Source organism: Salmo salar, chromosome ssa02, assembly GCF_905237065.1.
Source record: "Salmo salar chromosome ssa02, Ssal_v3.1, whole genome shotgun sequence".
NCBI lineage: Eukaryota > Metazoa > Chordata > Actinopteri > Salmoniformes > Salmonidae > Salmo > Salmo salar.
Genome location: NC_059443.1, coordinates 43,902,089 through 43,923,462, shown reverse-complemented (window position 1 = coordinate 43,923,462; position 21,374 = coordinate 43,902,089). Strand labels below are relative to the sequence as shown.

The window sequence follows — 21,374 nt, the reverse complement described above, 5'->3', positions numbered from 1 at the left end:
ATTGAAATGCGTTCATGGTGACTACCTCATGAAGCTGGTTGAGAGAATGCCAAGAGTGTGCAAAGCTGTCATCAAGGAAAAGGGTGGCTGCTTTGACAAATCTAAAATATATTTTGATATGTTTAACACACTTTTTTGGTTACTATATGATTCCATATGTGTTATTACATACAGTCGTTTTGATGTCTTCTCTATTTTTCTACAATGTAGAAAATAGTACAAATAAAGTAAAACCCTTGAATGAGTAGGTCTGTCCAAACTTTTGACTGGTACTGTATGTTTCTAATATACATAGGCCTATACACGTGCCATGTCTTACTGCTGCTCTCCTCCATGTCGTTGTACAGTACTGTACTGTAGGTGATGGCGTCGGGGCGTAAGGACAGACAGAAGGACAGGGACCGGCAGAGGGAGAGGGAGAGGGCCCTGCTAGACAGCTATGGAGAGAGGAGCTTCCCTGCCCCCTGCCCTGGGGACACACTCCCCTGGAACCTGGCTAAACACCAGAGGGTCAAACGCTCTAAGTCTGCCTCAGGCGCTGGGGACGTCCTGGACCCGGCTGAGAGGGCCGTCATCCGCATCGCAGGTAGGCAGTCTGCTGTCTGCAGCCCCGCGACACTCCTCCTGCCACCTCTCACACATGCTACTTTGCTATGCTACTGTTCCCAACAGGCCTCATGCTAGAAAATTGGGTCTGAACTAGCTTTGTCTGAATGGGGCGAATGACACGTCCTGTGTATGAGTGTGTTTATCATACCAGCCATTGAAGTAGTTGATTTCTGTAGAATTTTGTTGACTGTTTTCATTGGCAGTGTGTGTGTGTGTGTGTGTGTGTGTGTGGGTGTGTGTGTGCGTGTGCGTGTGCGTGCGCGTGTGCGTGTGCGTACGAGTGCTGTGTTGGGCAGGTGCCTTTGGACTAAGTTTCACCAACTGAACAGGATGTGTGCGTCCACAGAGTGTGGGGCTATAGCCAAGTGTTAGGTGGGATTGTCCTTACAGGGCTCAATCAATAGAGAGATATCTAATTCACATGATTTATTTAGATAGTTGGAGCACGTAACGTTGGTGTTGCCTTCTTATTAGCTGCTCCACCCATAACACTGTAATTCGTTGGGTGGTTGTGCAGCGAGAAAACAGAACAGTTTCAGAGACATTAAATCATCTATTTTACATATTTGTGACAACTGCATCACTCAACTGGTAGTCGAGAACATCCTACCGTGGGGACGGTTGTAGATTCCCTAACGTATACTGACGCCATATTCACTCAGTCTGTCTGTACTATTGAAGTCCCTGATTGCAGTGTAATGGACACGCGTGTAAGTAAATTGGCCTGGCATCAAGGGCCCAATCAGATTACATTTCACCATTGTGTTGCCATGGCAAAATGGAGTGTGAGTTTACGACCTCAGGTGCACGTTGGAGTGAGCACCTTCCCCTGAGTCCCATATCTGGTCGCAATTAACAGTGCTAAAATCACCCCTCCTCATTACAAATAGTCTTCATTAGAAGCTTGGAGGAAATTCATGTTCCTTCCCCTCATTCTGTAGCATGATTAGAATAAGAACAACGTCATTGTCCACACACCATGTGAAAATGTGCCTTTGCTCCACTATAACATTTTTGACATCAAACACAAACAACATTAATACATCAGGATCATTATCGACATCTAGCTAATTTCAATGAAACTATTCTGTGTTTTGCTGGTCTCCTCTCTGGTTAAAGTAAGGTTAGATCTACCCAGCATTTGCAGAGGAAGGCTTTGAGGCCTAAACACATCCATTGCAACTGCTGAGATTGAAAATAAGTCTAAGTAATAGCCTAATATTTTTCATTATATACTGTATGATTTTTTTGGGGGGGAGGGTTGTCTCCTATCTCCAATGCTCTTCCTCTGTCATAGGACCTGGTGGGGCTGTGTCAGCACACATGGGGCAGCCTTTGTTCTATTCTCTGCTGACATGCTGCCCAGAGTAGGCTATAAACCCTGACAGTACGGGGAATCATGCATATATCTCAGCCGTCAGCTCTCCAACAGCCAGCCGGGGCATTAAGATAGGTCTGTGGTGTGCACATTTCAAATGGCAAGTGGACTGCCTCTGCGGCTGCATCTGTGTGTGCACTGCACAGGTACTTGGATGTGTATACATTATGTGGGAATCCTTTGCTGGGGTGCATCCGAATTTGCTATACTTCTCCCAAAGTGTGCACTTGCACATTCCATAGCATGGATTTAACGATGGTAGTTAGTGCTTAACGCTCACTTTGGGGAAAGTGTGGAGAATTGGGACCCACATCAGTCATGTTTGTCAGTCACAGGTGTATGGGAACCATGTGTTTGATGTATTTGATACCATTCCGCCCATTCCGCTCCAGTCGTTACCACGAGCCCGTCCTCCCCAATGAAGGTGCCACCAACCTCCTGTGCTGTGTGGGACAGGCGTTAATTAGCTGGCTTTGCTCTGAGTGCAGCAGTGTTCCCTAGAGGCAGGTGTGTATGTGCATCCTGGCAGGAACCCGGAGAACGGTGCCTCCTGCACGTAGTTCTCTCTTAAACACATGTATCCACTAACCTCTGAGTCTTAGACAGACAGGTTTTTAAAATGTACTACTATGTATCTAATTACTTCATGGAGGCTGATTTGAATCACTTACGGGAGCTCTCTGGCTCAGAGGAGCGGGAGAGTTGTTGGGCTCCTCCTTCATGTGTTCGGTTATTAATGAAATGCCACGAAGCTGCATCACCTAGCAGTGACGTGTGGGGTATGGCTATTTGTCATATAACACTCTCCTTTGGCACACTTGGAACAGTTGGGAATGGCTCAATCTGTCTCATTTACACTCCAGTGTCAAAAGGCTCTTGTTAAGTTCAACTCAATTCTCCCAGAGGGAGTTCTTCTCAGCTCCCGTACCAGTGTTCTTGAAAAGGGTGAAAGTGAGGTCAAACTAGGGAACAGGGAGGTGAAAGGTCGTGTAAGCGCCAGGGCAGAAGAACGTGTGTCATCCTTAATGTGTCCCCTGGGACCTGAACTCCAGAGCGGTGTCCCTGCTTTTCAGTCACTCACACCAAAGGTCAAGGGAGAGGAAGAGACTCAGGACAGCCACCCAGTGGTTAAGGGAAGATTCACCATTCACAGTGTACAGCCTTGGTAGAACTAGTGTATACCCCGGCCAGAGAATTCACTGTGGATTACAATACAATACGTGTTTTGAACGCCATCCAACACTGCTAGATATACTAGCTTTGATTTTGGAGGGCTGAAGGAAATCATTCAATGATTTCACCTCAGACAGGAGTCATGAATAGATATGTTGACACTGTTGACACATATTCATGACACATAAAAAAAAAAAATGCAAAAATGTATTACAACATCTGGTGCCATGGTACTTGCACACTTTGACGGCCTTGTTGTGTTCAGAGCTGCAATGTGTGTGAATGGTGTCTGTTTTTGACAGAGCCCTCCTGGGGTAAGGCTTTACTTACCCGGCTAACATCCCTACTGAGTGGCTGTCTATTATTCATAACAGAGCTGCTATGATCTAAAGCTGTCAAAGTCACGGTGCCGTGCGCATACACACACACGCACACACAGAGAGCAGATTTTAATGTGGGAAAGAGCCATTTGATTCATAGGGCCGTGTGATTCTGCACTGACTGCGTATTGATGACTGGATGAGTCATAAGTCCTCTCTGTTCCTCTCAGAGTGTGTTCACTGTGCTGTAAACAGAGTGAAAGAATGTCTCTTCAGTCAGTGTAATAAATAATCCACCATTCACACGCATTGGTACTGCCTCAGTCACTGAGGGACTTTGGGTTGAAGCCATGCCCGAGGGCCTCCATCAGTAGAATCACAAAAACAAAACAGGCTGTCTATCATTACACACTGTGGTACAGCATGTGTCTTATTTGTCTCCAAACATCTCAGGCATCTAGACAGGGGCCTGTAGTGTGTCGGTGGACCCTTTTCTCCATCCCTCCCAAAAGCCTTCAGACTGCAGTATCCGTATTCACCACCAGGTGTCAGTCCGCATGGGAAAGTTTCCAGCCGGGTCCTGGAGTAGCCCTGGAAACCCTTTGAGCCTCTGGAAAATGTGCCTCCATTCTCTATCGTTTTTAAATAGAATGGGTTACATATTTATTGTGGCTGATCTTATTGGCACAATGGCGCTCCTTTCATTTCACAGAGGATACATTTTATACTTATTGAAAAGTCAGTCAGAGGGGTTCAATTTCCTTTTTATGTGTGGTAACGACTTTTTTGGACACAGCATAAAATGGCTCACTGACGAAGCCCCATTGCATGCTCACGCAAATGAATGACTAAGACGCGTTACTAGTATGAAGAGTAGAAGGTGGGGTATTACAGTGGTGCCTGATGGTGACTAGATAGAGGCAAGGTAAGGTAGAGCATGGGATAGACTAGATAGGCATGTCCCGGATGTCACCAAGATAGAATGTCAGACTGAATGGCTTGTCAGTAACCAGAGGGTGGCACCAGCCTGTTTCCATGGCATTCTCCTATACTGTCACTGTTAACATCATTACACAGTCCTTACACACTCATTAGACAAGCAGTACACTGCTCAGGAAACGCCATATAAGCTGGAGGCTTATAGGGATTCTATATGTAATTATATATGAACCTGAGCCATGTTTTGAGACATGGAGATATGTTGTCAAGAGGTAGGAGTGAGAGAGGGAGCGATTGATAAACTAAGAGATGGGCTTTAGGAGGCCTCTGTAGCCCTCCTTACCCCATAAAAACACACACACACACACACACACACACACACACACACACACACACACACACACACACACACACACACACACTCAAGGCACTAAGGGACAGCTGGCAGGAAGGTCACTTTGAAACACATTTACAGTATGTGCGTGACGTAGTAGCCATCTTGGTCATCGCATAGATGTTGGTCTGTGACACAGATTTGATTTGTTACAAATCAATCTAATTTGAAACAAGCAAGAGGGCCCAACCCAGTCCAAGGCCAAACGCAAGGCCAAAAAAGCTGATATTGTTTCAGTAGAACATTGGAATATTAGCCCTGTAGGACAGTATCTCTCTACGCCCTTCATTTCCATTTTCATTTCTCACTTGCCATATTAATTTCCTCCCCATTGCAAAGGACTATAAATCATAGCGTGCATAAACAAAGACCCACACACACACAGTCGTAGTTATGGCTTTAGAATTACAGCTCAGGAGTCTGTTATCTCTGGCCCGCCTTTACTGCCAAAATGAACTCCTTGCGTGTGTGTGCATGTGTGTTTGTGCTTAACTGTGTGTGCGTGTGTATGTGCACGCGCATCTGTGTGTACACGTGTGTATGTGCGTGCCTACTGTGTCTTTGTGTGTGTGTGCCTTTGCTTGCAATCTGCAGCTTCCCTGTATCCGTTCTGCTTACAGTAAATGTGCTCATCGCCACCATCCTCCAGCAGAGTATTCATTAATAACTTAGACATACATTTATAAAAGCTGCTGAGGTTTGCGTGGGCCTTGTAATTAATGACACTTCACTCTCAGGATGTACAACACTGAGAGAAACATTAATGTACACTGATGGATGCTTAAAGCACGCTGGCTGTTTGAGCCATACATTCTTAAAAAACAAACGATTCATAACGGGTTCTACGGCTGTTCCTGTAGGAAAACTGTCCTTGTTGGAGAACACTTTTTTGGTTCCATGTAGAACCCTTTCACCCAGTCAAGAAACCTAAAATAAAAGGTTCTACTTGGAACCAAAAAGAGTTCTACCTGGAACCAAACAGGGCTCTCCCTACAGGGACAGTCCAAGAACCCTTTATGGTTCTAGGAAGCACCTTTTTTTCTAAGTATAGACCTACTTGAATATCAAACGATGGGGCAGATCTCTGTGCTTCCTGCAGAAGAAAGGAGAGTGCAGAGACCTAGAGGTGTGAGGTTACTGAGGGGGCATGTTTCAAGCCTGTGTGCCTTCATCAATGGCATTACACACATGGGAAAGCTATGAAGGACTCACAAGCCACCTGGGTCAAAGCAAAGGGCACAGGTCACAGGTCAAGTTGGGCATGTTTAATTCCGTGTTTGTGCCAGCTGTGTTTACATGTTAACGTGTTCATGCAGTGTCATATCACTCACCTCATAGGCCGAAGTGGACATATTGAATTTCACTCCCATGTTAGTTGTGCACATGTGTTTGTACAGGGTTATACATCCCCAGGTGCTGTCAGCACACACAGCATCATACATCACACACATGCACACTAGGGATGTGACAAATGTAAAAATGTTCTTAATGTTTAAACTGCAATTTTTTTTACAGTTTAAACGATAACAACAAAAAAATTACATGTGAATTCCAAATGCAGATATGGTGCTGCATATGACCACTAGGGGGCCATTCAGTTCAATCTACCGCAGTCTTGGCTACCATACGGCTACCTTATTACTATCCCCCACCCACTCAGCAACGAGGGTAGTAAATTACGTTTTTTAGGTTCTCTGCTGTGTGCCTCTCCTCCATTTTCTCAGTGGTCAGTACATGGGACTTCATGTCTCACTTCTCTTCAATGACTCATTGCAGGGATGTATGACAGTGTGTTCATAGACATCCAACAATCTGTTGTTAATGCCATGTATGGGGTGTTTGAGAGCTCGTGCTTTGTACTTGCAGAGCAATCATTATGCAATTTCTCCATCTGGGCCGTCACGGTTTTTCGACATGGCATGCTTGTAGTCTGGGTCTAGATATACCATTAGGGTATTGAAGGTAACATCCTCTACCATTGACAATGGGTGCATATCAACTGCAATCATTTCTGTAATCAGCGCTGTGATTTTCTCACTCCGTCTCTTAACACATTTATTTTGTGTGAAGAGCCTGTCTAATGTCTGTTGTCGGGGGCCTGCGCAGCTGCCAGCAACGGTTTGGGTCGCACGGCGTCTCCCTTTCAAACGTTGAACCTGTACTGCTACTGTAGCTCAATTCCACCTCTCAATGGTTGCATTTCACAATGTTTTCATTTAACTTCTCAAATTATTGCCATTAAGGACTTCGCTGCTGTCACTTCCCTGTCTCACTCTGCCAGGTGTTAACGATGATGACGTGCGTAGCGCTTTATACCCCTGGCAAATAATTTGAAAGAAATCTAAGATGTTAACAAGAAGCTTGATCTTAACATCTAGCCACTTAGCTAGCAAGTTAGCAAACCAAATGGATAGCTGGAGCCCTGGGCTGGATACAGTGCATTCGGAAAGTATTCAGACCCTTGACTTTTCCACATTTTGTTACGCTACAGCCGTATTGTAAAATGGATTCATTTGTTTTCTTTCCTCATCAATCTACACACAATACCCCATAATGACAAAGCGAAAACAGTTTATTTGAAAATGTTTGCAAATGTGTATATATATATTAAAAAAATTATATCACATTTACATAAGTATTCAGACCCTTTACTCAGTACTTTGTTGAAGCACCGTTGGCAGCGATTACAGCCTCAAGTTCTTTTAGGGTATGACGCTACAAGCTTGGCACACCTGTATTTGGGGAGTTTCTCTAATTCTTCTCTGCAGATCCTCTCAAGCTCTGTCAGGTTGGATGGGGAGCGTCGCTGCACAGCTATTTTCAGGTCTCTCCAGAGATGTTTGGTCGGGTTCAAGTCCGGCTGGGCCACTCAAGGAAATTCAGAGACTTGTCCCGAAGCCACTCTTGCGTTGTCTTGGCTGTGTGCTTAGGTTCGTTGTCCTGTTGGACAGTGAACCTTCGCCCCAGTCTGAGGTCCTGAGCGCTCTGGAGCAGGTTTTCATCAAGGATCTCTCTGTACTTTGCTACGTTCATCTTTCCCTCGATCCTGACAAGTCTCCCAGTCCCTACTGCTGAAATACATCCCCACAGCATGATGCTGCCACCACCATGCTTCACTGTAGGGATGGTGCCAGGTTTCCTCCAGACATGACGCTTGGCATTCAGGCCAATGAGTTCAATCTTGGTTTCATCAGACCAGAGAATCTTGTTTCTCATGGTCTGAAAGTCATTAGGTGACTTTTGGCAAACTCCAAGCGGGCTGTCATGTGCCTTTTACTGAGGAGTGGCTTCCATCTGGCCACTTTACCATAAAGGCCTGATTGGTGGAGTTCTGCATAGATGGTTGTCCTTCTGGAAGGTTCTCCCATCTCCACAGAGGAACTCTGGAGCTCTTTCAGAATGACCATCAGGTTCTTGGTCACCTCCCTGACCAAGGCCCTTGTGATAGCCTATAATATATTTTTGCAATAATTGCAATAATAAATAGTCAAGATAGTAGAGAGTAGGTTCTTTCAACAATGAGACCAACGTTGAGGAAGGTGGTCTTGATCGAGCTGTTGCTTGGAGGAGCCTCTGCTGAAATGAGTTGAGCGGATCTGGGGGCTGGTACTTCCGATGACGCCTGGTGTGACGTTGTTAATCTTAGTTTCTCTCCCTGTTTCTCTCCTCATTTGTCACAATGGCCACATCCTGTTCAACAAGGTCCTCAGTGGTCACTTTCGTGAGGGTCATAATAATCTCACCGGCTTCCAGATCCCGAGGTGCTTCCTTCATTTCAGCATCATCCATCGCTGCAACGGTGGCAGTGGTGGTAGCACTTCTGGATGACGAGGAGGTTCTTGATGCACCGTTGGAGGCGGTGGTCACGCTTGTGGATGACGTAGACGACGTAAAGGGTCTCGCTGCAGCGGAGGTCACACTTGTGGATGACGTAGAGGTTCTTGATGCACCGGTGCCGGTTGTGGTCATACTTGTGGATGACGTAGACGTCGTAGAGGGTCTCGCTGCACCGGTGCCCGTTGTGGTCATACTTGTGGATGACGTAGACGTCGTAGAGGGTGTCGCTGCACCGGTGCCAGTTGTGGTCATACTTGTGGATGACGTAGACGTCGTAGAGGGTCTCGCTGCACCGGTGGTGGTGGTGGTCGTCGCACTTATAGATGACGTAGAAGGTCTTGATGCACCGGTGGCGCCCTCACTTGTGAAAGACGTAGAGGATCTGGCTGTAAAATTGCCACTCGTTGCCCTAGGCACAATAAATGGATCCAGAAAAGAAAGAATGTGACAGAAGCGCCAAGGCCGCTGGCCTGAAGCTGCTGACCCAGATCTCTTTTTCTCTTTCTCTGCCCTTCTCTCTCTCTCTTCTCTCTCTCTAATACCTGTCCCTGAGTCCTCTCTACTTACTCCTACAGTCTTTTTCTACATAGACATGAACATGATAAACCAAACCATCACCTAGCATAGCTATAGTTATTCGATTGCTAAAATGGACATCTCACCTACTGTACACACAGACACACACGCAGGGTTGGGGAGTAACTGATTATTTGTAATCTGTTACATGTAAGGGATTACAAAAAATAAAAATAAAACGGTAACTGTAATCTGTTACGTTACCAGCAAAATTATTGTAATCAGATTACAGATAGTTTTGAAAAACTAGATGATTACTTTGAGGATTACTTTTAAATTCAGAAAGGATGTTTGGTGGTGATTGACTCCGCTGTCCTGGCGTCGTGAGGGAGCTTGTTCCACCATTGGGGTGCCAGAGCAGCGAACAGTTTTGACTGGGCTGAGCGGGAACTGTGCTTCCTCAGAGGTAGGGAGGCGAGCAGGCCAGAGGTGGATGAACGGAGTGCCCTTGTTTGGGTGTAGGGCCTGATCAGAGCCTGAAGGTACGGAGGTGCCGTTCCCCTCACAGCTCCTTAGGCAAGCACCATGGTCTTGTAGCGGATGCGAGCTTCGACTGGAAGCCAGTGGAGAGAGCGGAGGTAGCGGGGTGACGTGAGAGAACTTGGGAAGGTTGAACACCAGACGGGCTGCGGCGTTCTGGATGAGTTGTAGGGGTTTAATGGCACAGGCAGGGAGCCCAGCCAACAGCGAGTTGCAATAATCCAGACGGGAGATGACAAGTGCCTGGATTAGGACCTGCGCCGCTTCCTGTGTGAGGCAGGGTCGTACTCTGCGAATGTTGTAGAGCATGAACCTACAGGATCGGGTCACCGCCTTGATGTTGGTGGAGAACGACAGGGTGTTGTCCAGGGTCACGCCAAGGCTCTTAGCACTCTGGGAGGAGGACACAAGGGAGTTGTCAACCGTGATGGCGAGATCATGGAACGGGCAGTCCTTCCCCGGGAGGAAGAGCAGCTCCGTCTTGCCTAGGTTCAGCTTGAGGTGGTGATCCGTCATCCACACTGATATGTCTGCCAGACATGCAGAGATGCGATTCGCCACCTGGTTGTCAGAAGGGGGAAAGGAGAAGATTAATTGTGTGTCATCTGCATAGCAATGATATGAGAGACCATGTGAGGATATGACAGAGCCAAGTGACTTGGTGTATAGCGAGAATAGGAGTGGGCCAAGAACAGAGCCCTGGGGGACACCAGTGGTGAGAGCACGTGGTGCGGAGACAGATTCTCGCCACGCCACCTGGTAGGAGCGACCTGTCAGGTAGGACGCAATCCAAGCGTGGGCCGCGCCGGAGATGCCCAGCTCGGAGAGGGTGGAGAGGAGGATCTGATGGTTCACGGTATCAAAGGCAGCAGATAGGTCTAGAAGGATGAGAGCAGAGGAGAGAGAGTTAGCTTTAGCAGTGCGGAGAGCCTCCGTGACACAGAGAAGAGCAGTCTCAGTTGAATGCCCAGTCTTGAAACCTGACTGATTAGGATCAAGAAGGTCATTCTGAGAGAGATAGCAAGAGAGCTGGCCAAGGACGGCACGTTCAAGAGTTTTGGAGAGAAAGGAAAGAAGGGATACTGGTCTGTAGTTGTTGACATCGGAGAGATCGAGTGTAGGTTTTTTCAGAAGGGGTGCAACTCTCTCTCTCTTGAAGACGGAAGGGACGTAGCCAGCGGTCAAGGATGAGTTGATGAGCGAGGTGAGGTAGGGGAGAAGGTCTCCGGAAATGGTCTGGAGAAGAGAGGAGGGGATAGGGTCAAGTGGGCAGGTTGTTGGGCGGCCGGCCGTCACAAGATGCGAGATTTCATCTGGAGAGAGAGGGGAGAAAGAGGTCAAAGCACAGGGTAGGGCAGTGTGAGCAGGACCAGCAGTGTCGTTTGACTTAGCAAACGAGGATCGGATGTCGTCAACCTTCTTTTCAAAATGGTTGACGAAGTCATCCGCAGAGAGGGAGGAGGGGGGGGAGGGGAGGAGGATTCAGGAGGGAGGAGAAGGTAGCAAAGAGCTTCCTAGGGTTAGAGGCAGATGCTTGGAGTTTAGAGTGGTAGAAAGTGGCATTAGCAGCAGAGACAGAAGAGGAAAATGTAGAGAGGAGGGAGTGAAAGGATGCCAGGTCCGCAGGGGAGGCGAGTTTTCCTCCATTTCCGCTCGGCTGCCCGGAGCCCTGTTCTGTGAGCTCGCAGTGAGTCGTCGAGCCACGGAGCAGGAGGGGAGGACCGAGCCGGCCTGGAGGATAGGGGACAGAGGAAATCAAAGGATGCAGAGAGGGAGGAGAGGAGGGTTGAGGAGGCAGAATCAAGAGATAGGTTGGAGAAGGTTTGAGCAGAGGGAAGAGATGATAGGATGGAAGAGGAGAGAGTAGCGGGAGAGAGAGAGCGAAGGTTGGGACGGCGCAATACCATCCGAGTAGGGGCAGAGTGAGAAGTGTTGGATGAGAGCGAGAGGGAAAAGGATACAAGGTAGTGGTCGGAGACTTGGAGGGGAGTTGCAATGAGATTAGTGGAAGAACAGCATCTAGTAAAGATGAGGTCAAGCGTATTGCCTGCCTTGTGAGTAGGGGGGGAAGGTGAGAGGGTGAGGTCGAAAGAGGAGAGGAGTGGAGAGAAGGAGGCAGAGAGGAATGAGTCGAAGGTAGACGTGGGGAGGTTAAAGTCACCCAGAACTGTGAGAGGTGAGCCATCCTCAGGAAAGGAACTTATCAAGGCGTCAAGCTCATTGATGAACTCTCCAAGGGAACCTGGAGGGCGATAAATGATAAGGATGTTAAGCTTGAAAGGGCTGGTAACTGTGACAGCATGGAATTCAAATGAGGAGATAGACAGATGGGTCAGGGGAGAAAGAGAGAATGTCCACTTGGGAGAGATGAGGATTCCAGTGCCACCACCCCGCTGGCTCGATGCTCTATCTGGTTCTTTTATGGCGGTTTTGGAGCAGTGGCTTCTTCCTTGCTGAGCGGCCTTTCAGGTTATGTCGATATAGAACTTGTTTTACTGTACATATAGATACTTTTGTACCTGTTTCCTCCAGCATCTTCACAAGGTCCTTTGCTGTTGTTCTGGGATTGATTTGCACTTTTCGCACCAAAGTAAGTTCATCTCTAGGAGACAGAATGTGTCTCCTCCTCCTTGTTTTTTGAAAGAAAAGCACATTTTTTGTCCACTAAAATAACATCAAATTGATCAGAAATACAGTGTACACGTTGTTAATGTTGTAAATGACTATTGTAGCTGGAAACGGCTGATTTTTAATGGAATTATCTACATAGGCGTACAGAGGCCCGTTATCAGCAACCATCATTCCTGTGTTCCAATGGCACGTTGTATTAGTTAACCTCTTGGGGCTAGGTGGGACGCTAGCGTGCCACCCGTGGTGCACTCCATCAACAGCAGGTGCATTTCAAGAGCGGCAAATTTGAATCCAAATAAATGTCAAAATTCAAATTTTTCAAAAATACAACTATTTTACACCATTTGAAAGATAAACATCTCCTTAATCTAACCACGTTTTACGATTTCAAAAAGGTTTTACGGCGAAAGCATAAATTTAGAGTATGTTAGGACAGTACATTTACAAGAGTTGTGTGTAATGTTTTGTCAAGTCAAAGACAGGGTCACCAAAACCATAAAACCAGCTAAAATGATGCACTAACCTTTTACAATCTCCATCAGATGACACTCCTAGGACATTATGTTAGACAATGCATGCATTTTTAGTTCTATCAAGTTCATATTTATATCCAAAAACAGCGTTTTACTATGGCATTGATGTTGAGGAAATCGTTTCCCTCCAATAACCGGCAGTCAAGTCAGCGTAACAAATTAAATAATTAAAATTAGAAAACATTGGTAAAATATTATATTGTCATTTAAAGAATTATAGATTTACATCTCTTGAACGCAATCAACTTGCCAGATTTAAAAATAACCTTACTGGGAAATCACACTTTGCAATAATCTGAGCACTGCGCCCAGAAAAATACGCGTTGCGATACAGACTAGACGTCATGTTGGGGAGATCTAAAATCGAAAATACTATGTAAATAATCCATTACCTTTGATTCTCTTCATCAGATGTCACTTCCAGGTATCACAGGTCCATAACGAATGTAGTTTTGTTCAAAAAAGCTCATCATTTATGTCCAAAAATCTCCGTCTCGTTAGCACATGATGTAAGCCAGCCGGACTTCTCGTCATGAACGAGGGGAAAAAATATATTTCCGTTCGTTCAAACATGTCAAACGTTGTATAGCATAAATCATTAGGGCCTTTTTTAACCAGAACATGAATAATATTCAAGGTGGACGAATGCATACTCTTTTATAACGTATTGGAACGAGGGTACCCAACATGAACTCGCGCGCCAGGTGTCTAATGGGACATCATCGTTCCATGGCTCTTGTTCGGTCAGATCTCCCTCCAGAAGACTCAAAACACTTTGTAAAGGCTGGTGACATCTAGTGGAAGCAATAGGAAGTGCCAAAATATTCCTAAGCCCCTGTGTTTTTCAATGGGATAGGTTTAAAGTCAATACAACACATCAGGTATCCACTTCCTGTCAGAAAATGTCTCAGGGTTTTGCTTGCCAAATGAGTTCTGTTATACTCACAGACACCATTCAAACAGTTTTGGAAACTTTAGAGTGTTTTCTATCCATATATAATAAGTATATGCATATTCTAGTTACTGGGTAGGATTAGTAACCAGATTAAATCGGGTAAATTTTTTTTATCCAGACGTGCAAATGCTGCCCCCTAGACCCAACAGGTTAATCCAAGTTTATCATTTTAAAAGGCAAATTGATCATTAGAAAACCCTTTTGCAATTATGTTAGCACAGCTGAAAACTCGTCAGTCTATTCTTGTTCTTAGAAATTAAGGATATTCCATGCGAGATATTGCCAAGAAACTGAAGATCTCGTACAACGCTGTGCACTACTCCCTTCACATAACAGCGCAAACTGGCTATAACCAGAATAGAAAGAGTGGGAGACCCCGGTGCACAACTGAGCAAGAAGACACGTACATTAGAGTGTCTAGTTTGAGAAGCAGATGCCTCACATATCCTCAACTGGCAGCTTCATTAAATAGTAGCTGCAAACACCAGTCTCAAAATCAACAGTGAAGAGGCTACTCTGGGATGCTGGCCTTCTAGGCAGAATTCCTCTGTCCAGTGTCTGTGTTCTTTTGCCCATCTTAATCTTTTCTTTTTATTGGCCAGTCTGAGATTTTTCTTTGCAAATCTGCATAAAAGGCCAGCATCCCAAAATCGCCTCTTCACTGTTGACATTGAGACTGGTGTTTTGCAGGTACTATTTAATGAAGCTGCCAGTTGAGGACTTGTGAGGCATCTGTTTCTCAAACTAGACACTCTAATGTACTTGTCCTCTGTCTCAGTTGTGCACCTGGGCCTCCCACTCCTCTTTCGATTGTGGTTAGAGACAGTTTCATAGTTCAGATTCGTAGTTCTCATAGTTAATACCCCCAACCAACGCCATCACTACTACACACTACACCCCCAACCCCACAAAAAAAAGAAGCTTGCTCTTGACTTTTCCTACCAGATACTTTCTTTATTGAGGAAAATGTACTTACTATGACTGTGATATGTGGTTGTGTCACCTATCGATCTTAAGAAGAATGCACTAACTATACGTCGCTCTGGATAACAGAGTCTGTTAAATGACTACAATGTAAATGCAATACACATGCACACACACACGCACACCTTCTCGAACCCTCTCATGTGGACAGCGTGTGTGAGTATCTTAAGCCACATGCAAACTGCCACATGCCTAAGCACACAGCGTAGCCCACCTGTTGTCTGCATTGGGAGCTGGGAAACTGCAAACAATCATCTCAGATTGTGTTGACACAAAGTTATATATACATAGACGCACATTTAAACACACACACACACACACACACACACACACACACACACACACACACACACACACACACACACACACACACACACACACACAGGTCATCTTTCACCTCATATAGACAACTGGAGAGTCCTCAAAGATGTCGTTAACTTGTATCTGGTTAACAACTCACAACTCACCTATCTGAAGTGTCGAGGCACGGAAAGAAGTAAGTGTAAATGTAAATATTTCTAAAGGGCCTGTTGCTGAAACACCAGTAACAAGTACGAATGTGTGACGTGACGTGATGTGTGTGTGTGTGTGTGTGTGTGTGTGTGTGTGTGTGTGTGTGTGTGTGTGTGTGTGTGTGTGTGTTCATCTCCAGGTGGGGTGTAGAGGAATGGGGTAAATGGGTTTATACAGGAACACACCACTCCACTCCCATCTGTTAAGCCACAGTACAGTCTTCTAATACCCTCAGCCCTTTAACCATTGTCAACAAAGCAAACAGCCCTCTCCCTCCATTGAGAGACTTGCCACGCTGAACTGGAGTGCCTTACCTGTCTAAATCAATCCCATTCCGTATATAGATGCTGTAAAGGAGTCAATGGAACACAGACTTTCCATTGACCAGATTGACCAGTCAAATCTGATCTAACAAAGTGGATATTGGTCAAATCCGTCAGAAATCGGCGGTGGTAGTCAACGTCGTGTTTTTAACTGTAATGCAGTTGATTGGTAACGATGACATGAACATGTTGGGGTTAACATCCATACAACAATTATACTCAGATTTCTACCTCGACATAGTGTTAAATACACTTATAAACAATAGCCTAAATGTAGGCTAATTTTGCTAGGGGGCAATGAGGAGACTCTTTCCCCCATGGCCCTTTCCCCCGCGCGTTTCCATGGCAATTTCATTATTTTGGTCGAGTTCGATTGACCTCTTTACCTCATCTACCGTACGCTGAAGGCTACTCTAGTTTTCTATTGTTATGGCACATGGCAACGATAGAAGACTAGAGTTAGCTTCAGCAGAGTAAATACAGTACAGTAAAGTATGGATGCAAGCTTAGTCTCATATCTGTTTGTGTAGTCTTGCCAACTCCTATGGTCATTGACTCGCCAATGTTTGGCTTGATAATAATAATAATTTATAAAAAAATATATATTTTGCGCTTTTCATAACAGGCTGAAAGTGCTTCAAAAGCAAAAAAAAACAAGCAACACATCATTATGATTAGCCTAGCTATAGTCAGGTAAACCAATAGAGGCCAAGTCTTTGCATCCTCCAAAGATGGAAAGAGACAGTGATCAGAGGAATGACCAACAATGTTCATAGGAGTTGGCAAGACAGCATCAACAGATCTGGGACCAGGCTAGATGAACATGTGGTGAACCATCAGGTCTGTGTAGTCCTAGTCCTATCCTGTGCCAGTAGTGAAACAGTTTCCATTTCCTGTCGAAGTGTGGGCGTTTGTCTGGAACGGCAACAACGGCTCCTTTTCCAGTGGCGAGTGAGGCGTTTGGACTTATCCTGTTTCCTCACAGGAAAGCCCCCTGGCTGATGTCAGGGACTGGCCTTGGTCATGAGAAACTCGCTGATAGAACGGCCAGGACAGAAATGAAACAACGAGGGGAGATTTTCCTACGGTACTGTCTCTGCTCCCTGTCATTGTGCTGCTGAGGGGATCTGACGTTTAAAGACACTCATTCTGACTGCAACATTCTAACAGTGTAATTAATACATTTCTTATATGCTATTGCAAAAATAATAATTTGGTAGTGTTTATGAAGGCTGTGGGTAACGTTAGAATACTTTTTTTATTCAATATTTTATATCAAAATCACATTTTTATTAGTTTATGTTACTGTGGGCTATATGTATAAAAAAAAGTGTTCAATCAATTTTATTAGTGTTTGTTACAACTATGAAACAGAAATGTGTATGAACATGGTAACAGCTTCGTTTTATAACAACTAAATAAGGGTCAAGATGCGGGGTCAACTGATGAAAACATCAGTAGCCTAAACATCATTATATGCGCCAAGTGTCCTTGATAAATAGTGAAACTCAGCACAAAAGCAATAATGACATTATAATGAATATAAGTGTCGATATGACAGCAGTCAAAAATAGTCCATTATTATCAGCATGCGCTTGTGTGCGTCTTCACGCAACGGAGTTAGTTGGATTTCATTTAGCTGTTATCCCTTGTCCTAACAGTTGACAAAATGTTTGTAACTTTCACTCGTTGACACACTTTGACATACCTTTGTTGGTTGTAGTGCGTAATAGTCTCCGGTTTTCTCTTTATAGGTGCCTTATTTTGCGCAGAGGGAAGAAGTTTTGTTCATGGTGCCGGCCAGACTTGTTTTCTTTGCAAGCAACTTGGCCATAGTGACATTTCTCCCCTTGCCTCATCACCACATTCTGCAACACTGATAGGCCAGAGTAGACTGATAGGACTGCTTTGATTGGGTGGACTGATGTAGGGTACATACCATTTTAAGATTAGAATTAGAGTGGATCAATACAATAGAATGGGCCGCCCTGTTCTTCATTCACAGTGGCTGATTACATAATTATGCATTGTTCGCACCCCCTCGTTCATCAACTCACCCATTCTCCCCCTTTCTCCCCATCATGCTTTACTTAATTTATTTATTCTGTTGTTATATGTGTTCAATTAGTTTCAGTATAGTTTAGGTTCAGTTCTGAGGCAATGATCAGAGTGATTATCAACTGGGCACGGCACTTTCAACTGTTGTAAGAAGGAGCGGAGCAGGTCCTGCTGTTGGGATAACGGGGCAACGTGCCCTCCTAAAACTGGTTAGAACTCCGGTTCTGTTAGTGATATTAAGATTCTAACAGCGGCAGTGTGTTCTGTAGAGTTACAGTATTTAGGAAAAGTCAAGGACAGAGGGAGGCATGACTTTACAAATGGCAGAGTAATAATAATGAAACAAATCATGAACAGTCAAATGACAGCTTTCACAGGTTCTAGTGTTGTTAATGCATGGAATGGATCTTTTACTCTCCGGCCTGAAATAAACACCGTTTTATGGAGATGTTCCTGTATACGGGGCGGCAGGTAGCGTAGTGGTTGGAGCGTTGGACTAGTAACCGAAAAGTTGCAAGGTCGAATCCCCGAGCTGACCAGGTAAAAATGTGTCGTTCTGCCCCTGAACTGTTCCTAGGCAGTCACTTAAAATAAGAATTTGTTCTTAACTGACTTCCCTAGTTAAATAAAGGTCAAATATGGCTGGATGGATGCTTTCAGTACAATGTCAGCGTTGTTTTATTGCTTTCCCACCACTACAGATGATTCACCAACACTTTTATGTGGCTTGTATGGGTGCCGTAATGAGGCCGCCAAATCAGGTGGGATATTAAATTGATATATGAAGTCTTGACATAAAAAATAAATAATAATTGTCCCTGGATTGTCAAGTGGAGGAGCTGCTGAATATTCAATGTTGCTTGCTTTTGAATGAGCTTGTTCCCAGAGGATGACAAGGGCATATCTGCATTGTAACTAGTTTTTAAACGTATTCATCAATTGAGAGGCAGCAGCATCAAAACATTTACTTCCACTTCCTTGTGAATGACCCGGACACGCCAGCTAGGCAGCAACAGCAACAGCTAGGCAGCAACAGAAAAATATCCTTGATCATGAGAATTGTTTTATTTGGTTTGTTTTTTGTAATTCAATTTAGCTTTTTGGTTTCTGTGATTAGGATTGCATATACTGTACATTTGAGTGTATATATATTTTTTAACTGTTTGTGTTTGGGTCTTGCATCTTATAATGAGAATTTGCACTTCCTTTTTTAACCCTAAGTCAGGAATTGGGCCCGCTGTAGAAATGCTGTAGCAGCTTGTTTGCTACTGGGTGTGACTGTGAGTTTGGTTAGGAAAGTACATGCTAAACCCATGTGGTGCTTTACTACAATGCAATGGTTTGATGGTGTGCCTGCCTGACAAGTCCTGCCGGTGTGCCCAATACATTTCTCTCTCTCTCTCTCTCTCTCTCTCTCTCTCTCTCTCTCTCTCTCTCTCTCTCTCTCTCTCGTCTGTGTCTGTGTGTGTGTGTGTGTGTGTGTGTGTGCTTCCCCTGCCATGTGTCTTTAAGAGCTTAAGAGGAGGAGCCTGGCATTCATATTGAGTATTTCTCTGTTACGAGGGGAGGGGGGGAGAGGGGGGGCGGGTGCTGACCACTGGAATGAAGTTGAGAGCTGTGGAGAGCTCATAACCTACTGAGAGAACTACAGAGAAGACAGACAGACAGCAGGGGTTGTCGCACGAACAGGGAACGAGAGAGAGGGAGCCCACTGACCTCAAAAGGAGAAGAAGGAAGAGGAGAACAACAAAAAGAGGAGCAGAGGGTGACGTGCCCCAGTTGACAGACATCGCCGGCCATGGCCATGTACGAACCCGCATGCCTGCCCCCCGATGCAGAGGAGCAGGACTTCATCCAGGCGTATGAGAACGTCAGGGAGAAGTACAAAGGTACCTGCCAGCTAGGGCCCACACACTCACATAGAGGGGAGACTGCTGCTACTGCTGCCGGTGATGACAGGATGGAGTGCGCGTGTGTGAGGAGGTGTGGGGCAGAGGGAGAGTGTGTGATATCGGTAGCTCTGCACAGGGGTGTTAAGAGCACGTGTTTGTATAAGCCTGTGTACCTTCATCTGTCTTTCTGCATGTCTTCCACACATGTGTGTGTGTGTGTGTGTGTGTGTGTGTGTGTGTGTGTGTGTGTGTGTGTGTGTGTGCGTGCGCGCGCAACAGGGAGTGCAGGCGGCCAGCCACACGCTGCCCCTCCAGAGTGCTGAGTGAAGTGTTGATTGGATCACGTTTGCTGTCACTCTGCCGGTCTCGCTCAGTGGAGGTTGTCAAAGTTCACTGTTGATTTACTCCACTGCTTTACTTTGATATGTGGCCATAGCCAACTAGGTCTACCATTCTAACCTTTGACCTTAATGAAATGGAGAGGAGAGGGTCTTACGTGTGCTGTAAGTGCTCATCTGATTGTGTTATCTTTTGCCCAGATACAGTTTATGGGACGTGGACAGGTGTTGTTTCTCTACAATGAAATATACTGTCAATTTACCAGAGCGTATCATCACATTATGTGTCTTCTTAATTGTCTCTTTTGAGCCACTTGGCTAATGTTCCTGGGAAAGAATGTTCTGTCATTCACAGCCGGTCACAACCACTGGTTGGAGTGTCAAGATCTTCTTTTGGTTCATGATGTTCATGATGTTCATATGGTATATAGGTTGGAATTCAGTGCACAGTCTTTGTTTAAAAATGTCACCCTGCTTTTACACGTCTGAAAAGTGAAGGCATACCTGTGAGGGGAGTCTACCTGGTAGTTTGTATAGGGCTTTATACAGTACCCCAGACCAGTCTGTGATTTTATATCACCATGGGGAAAAAGAGCTAATGTGTAAATGCATACTGCAATGTGGACTTGATTGAATTGAGCCCCCAGTCAGAAGTGGGTTTTGGGATGCACAGGTGATTATGCACTACCTCAATCATATCATACTGCATCCATTGACGATCAGGCCTCATCCACAGAAAACCTCATCCACACCCCGAAACTCCTCCATTGCTATTTCACACCTGCATCGGCGTGTCTTTGTACCCATAACTCATTCTCTCCACATCCCCATCTCTCTGCATGTCTTCCCTTATTCCTGTTCTGGATATCAAAGCTTTAACTCCCTCCATCTCTCGCATCCTGGTGTTCCTTCTCTCTCCTTCTCCCTACATTTTGCTCCCCTTTTATGTATCCCCGTTCTGCTTTCCCCTAGGAAGTAGTCCTTCCAGCTGGTCCTTCCTTCAGAAAACAGAGAGCTCATCTATAAATATCGCCCCAGTTTTTTTTTCTCCGAGAGAATCTGGAGAATGAGCCCCTGTGCTGAATCAATTTTGCTGTTGCTGGGTGGATCTGCACGTTTGTGGGTTTCTGTTACATGAACTATATATGGGGGGGGTGTATGGGTGCATGCATACACGTGTGTTTTGTTTTATTTCAAGCTAGTTCTTTGTGTGTGTTTGGGGGGGGGGGTTATAGAACGCGTGGCCAAGAACGGTGGCAGGCAGGTGTTTATATTTGAGACGTTCCTCTGTGTTCTGTATTCACAGTATCTGTCCTACAGGCAAGGAACGTAAAACAGGCAAGGCTGTCCTGCTCCGCTCTCCTTATTAAGGCACAGGAGTCAGGGAGGCAATGAGCTGCTCATCTGTCTCTCTCCATCTCTCCCAGTCTCTCTCTGTCTC

At 45.4% G+C, this 21,374-nt stretch overlaps 1 protein-coding gene across 6 annotated transcripts in view; it reads left to right on the top strand.

Annotated features, from left to right (window-relative positions):
- Positions 1 to 347: 347 nt before the first annotated feature.
- plecb (plectin b) overlaps positions 348 to 21,374 on the top strand; it is a 189,204-nt gene continuing 168,177 nt past the window's right edge. For 4 of the 6 annotated variants that reach the window (XM_014168120.2, XM_014168101.2, XM_045704595.1 and 1 more), the window contains exon 1: positions 348 to 586. In XM_014168120.2, the coding sequence (XP_014023595.1) occupies positions 364 to 586 (223 nt within the window). In that variant the 5' untranslated portion in view covers positions 348 to 363. Of the gene's footprint in view, positions 587 to 19,328; positions 19,593 to 21,374 lie in introns of those variants that run through there. The other 2 variants (XM_045704618.1, XM_045704614.1) reach the window with 1 other exon arrangement.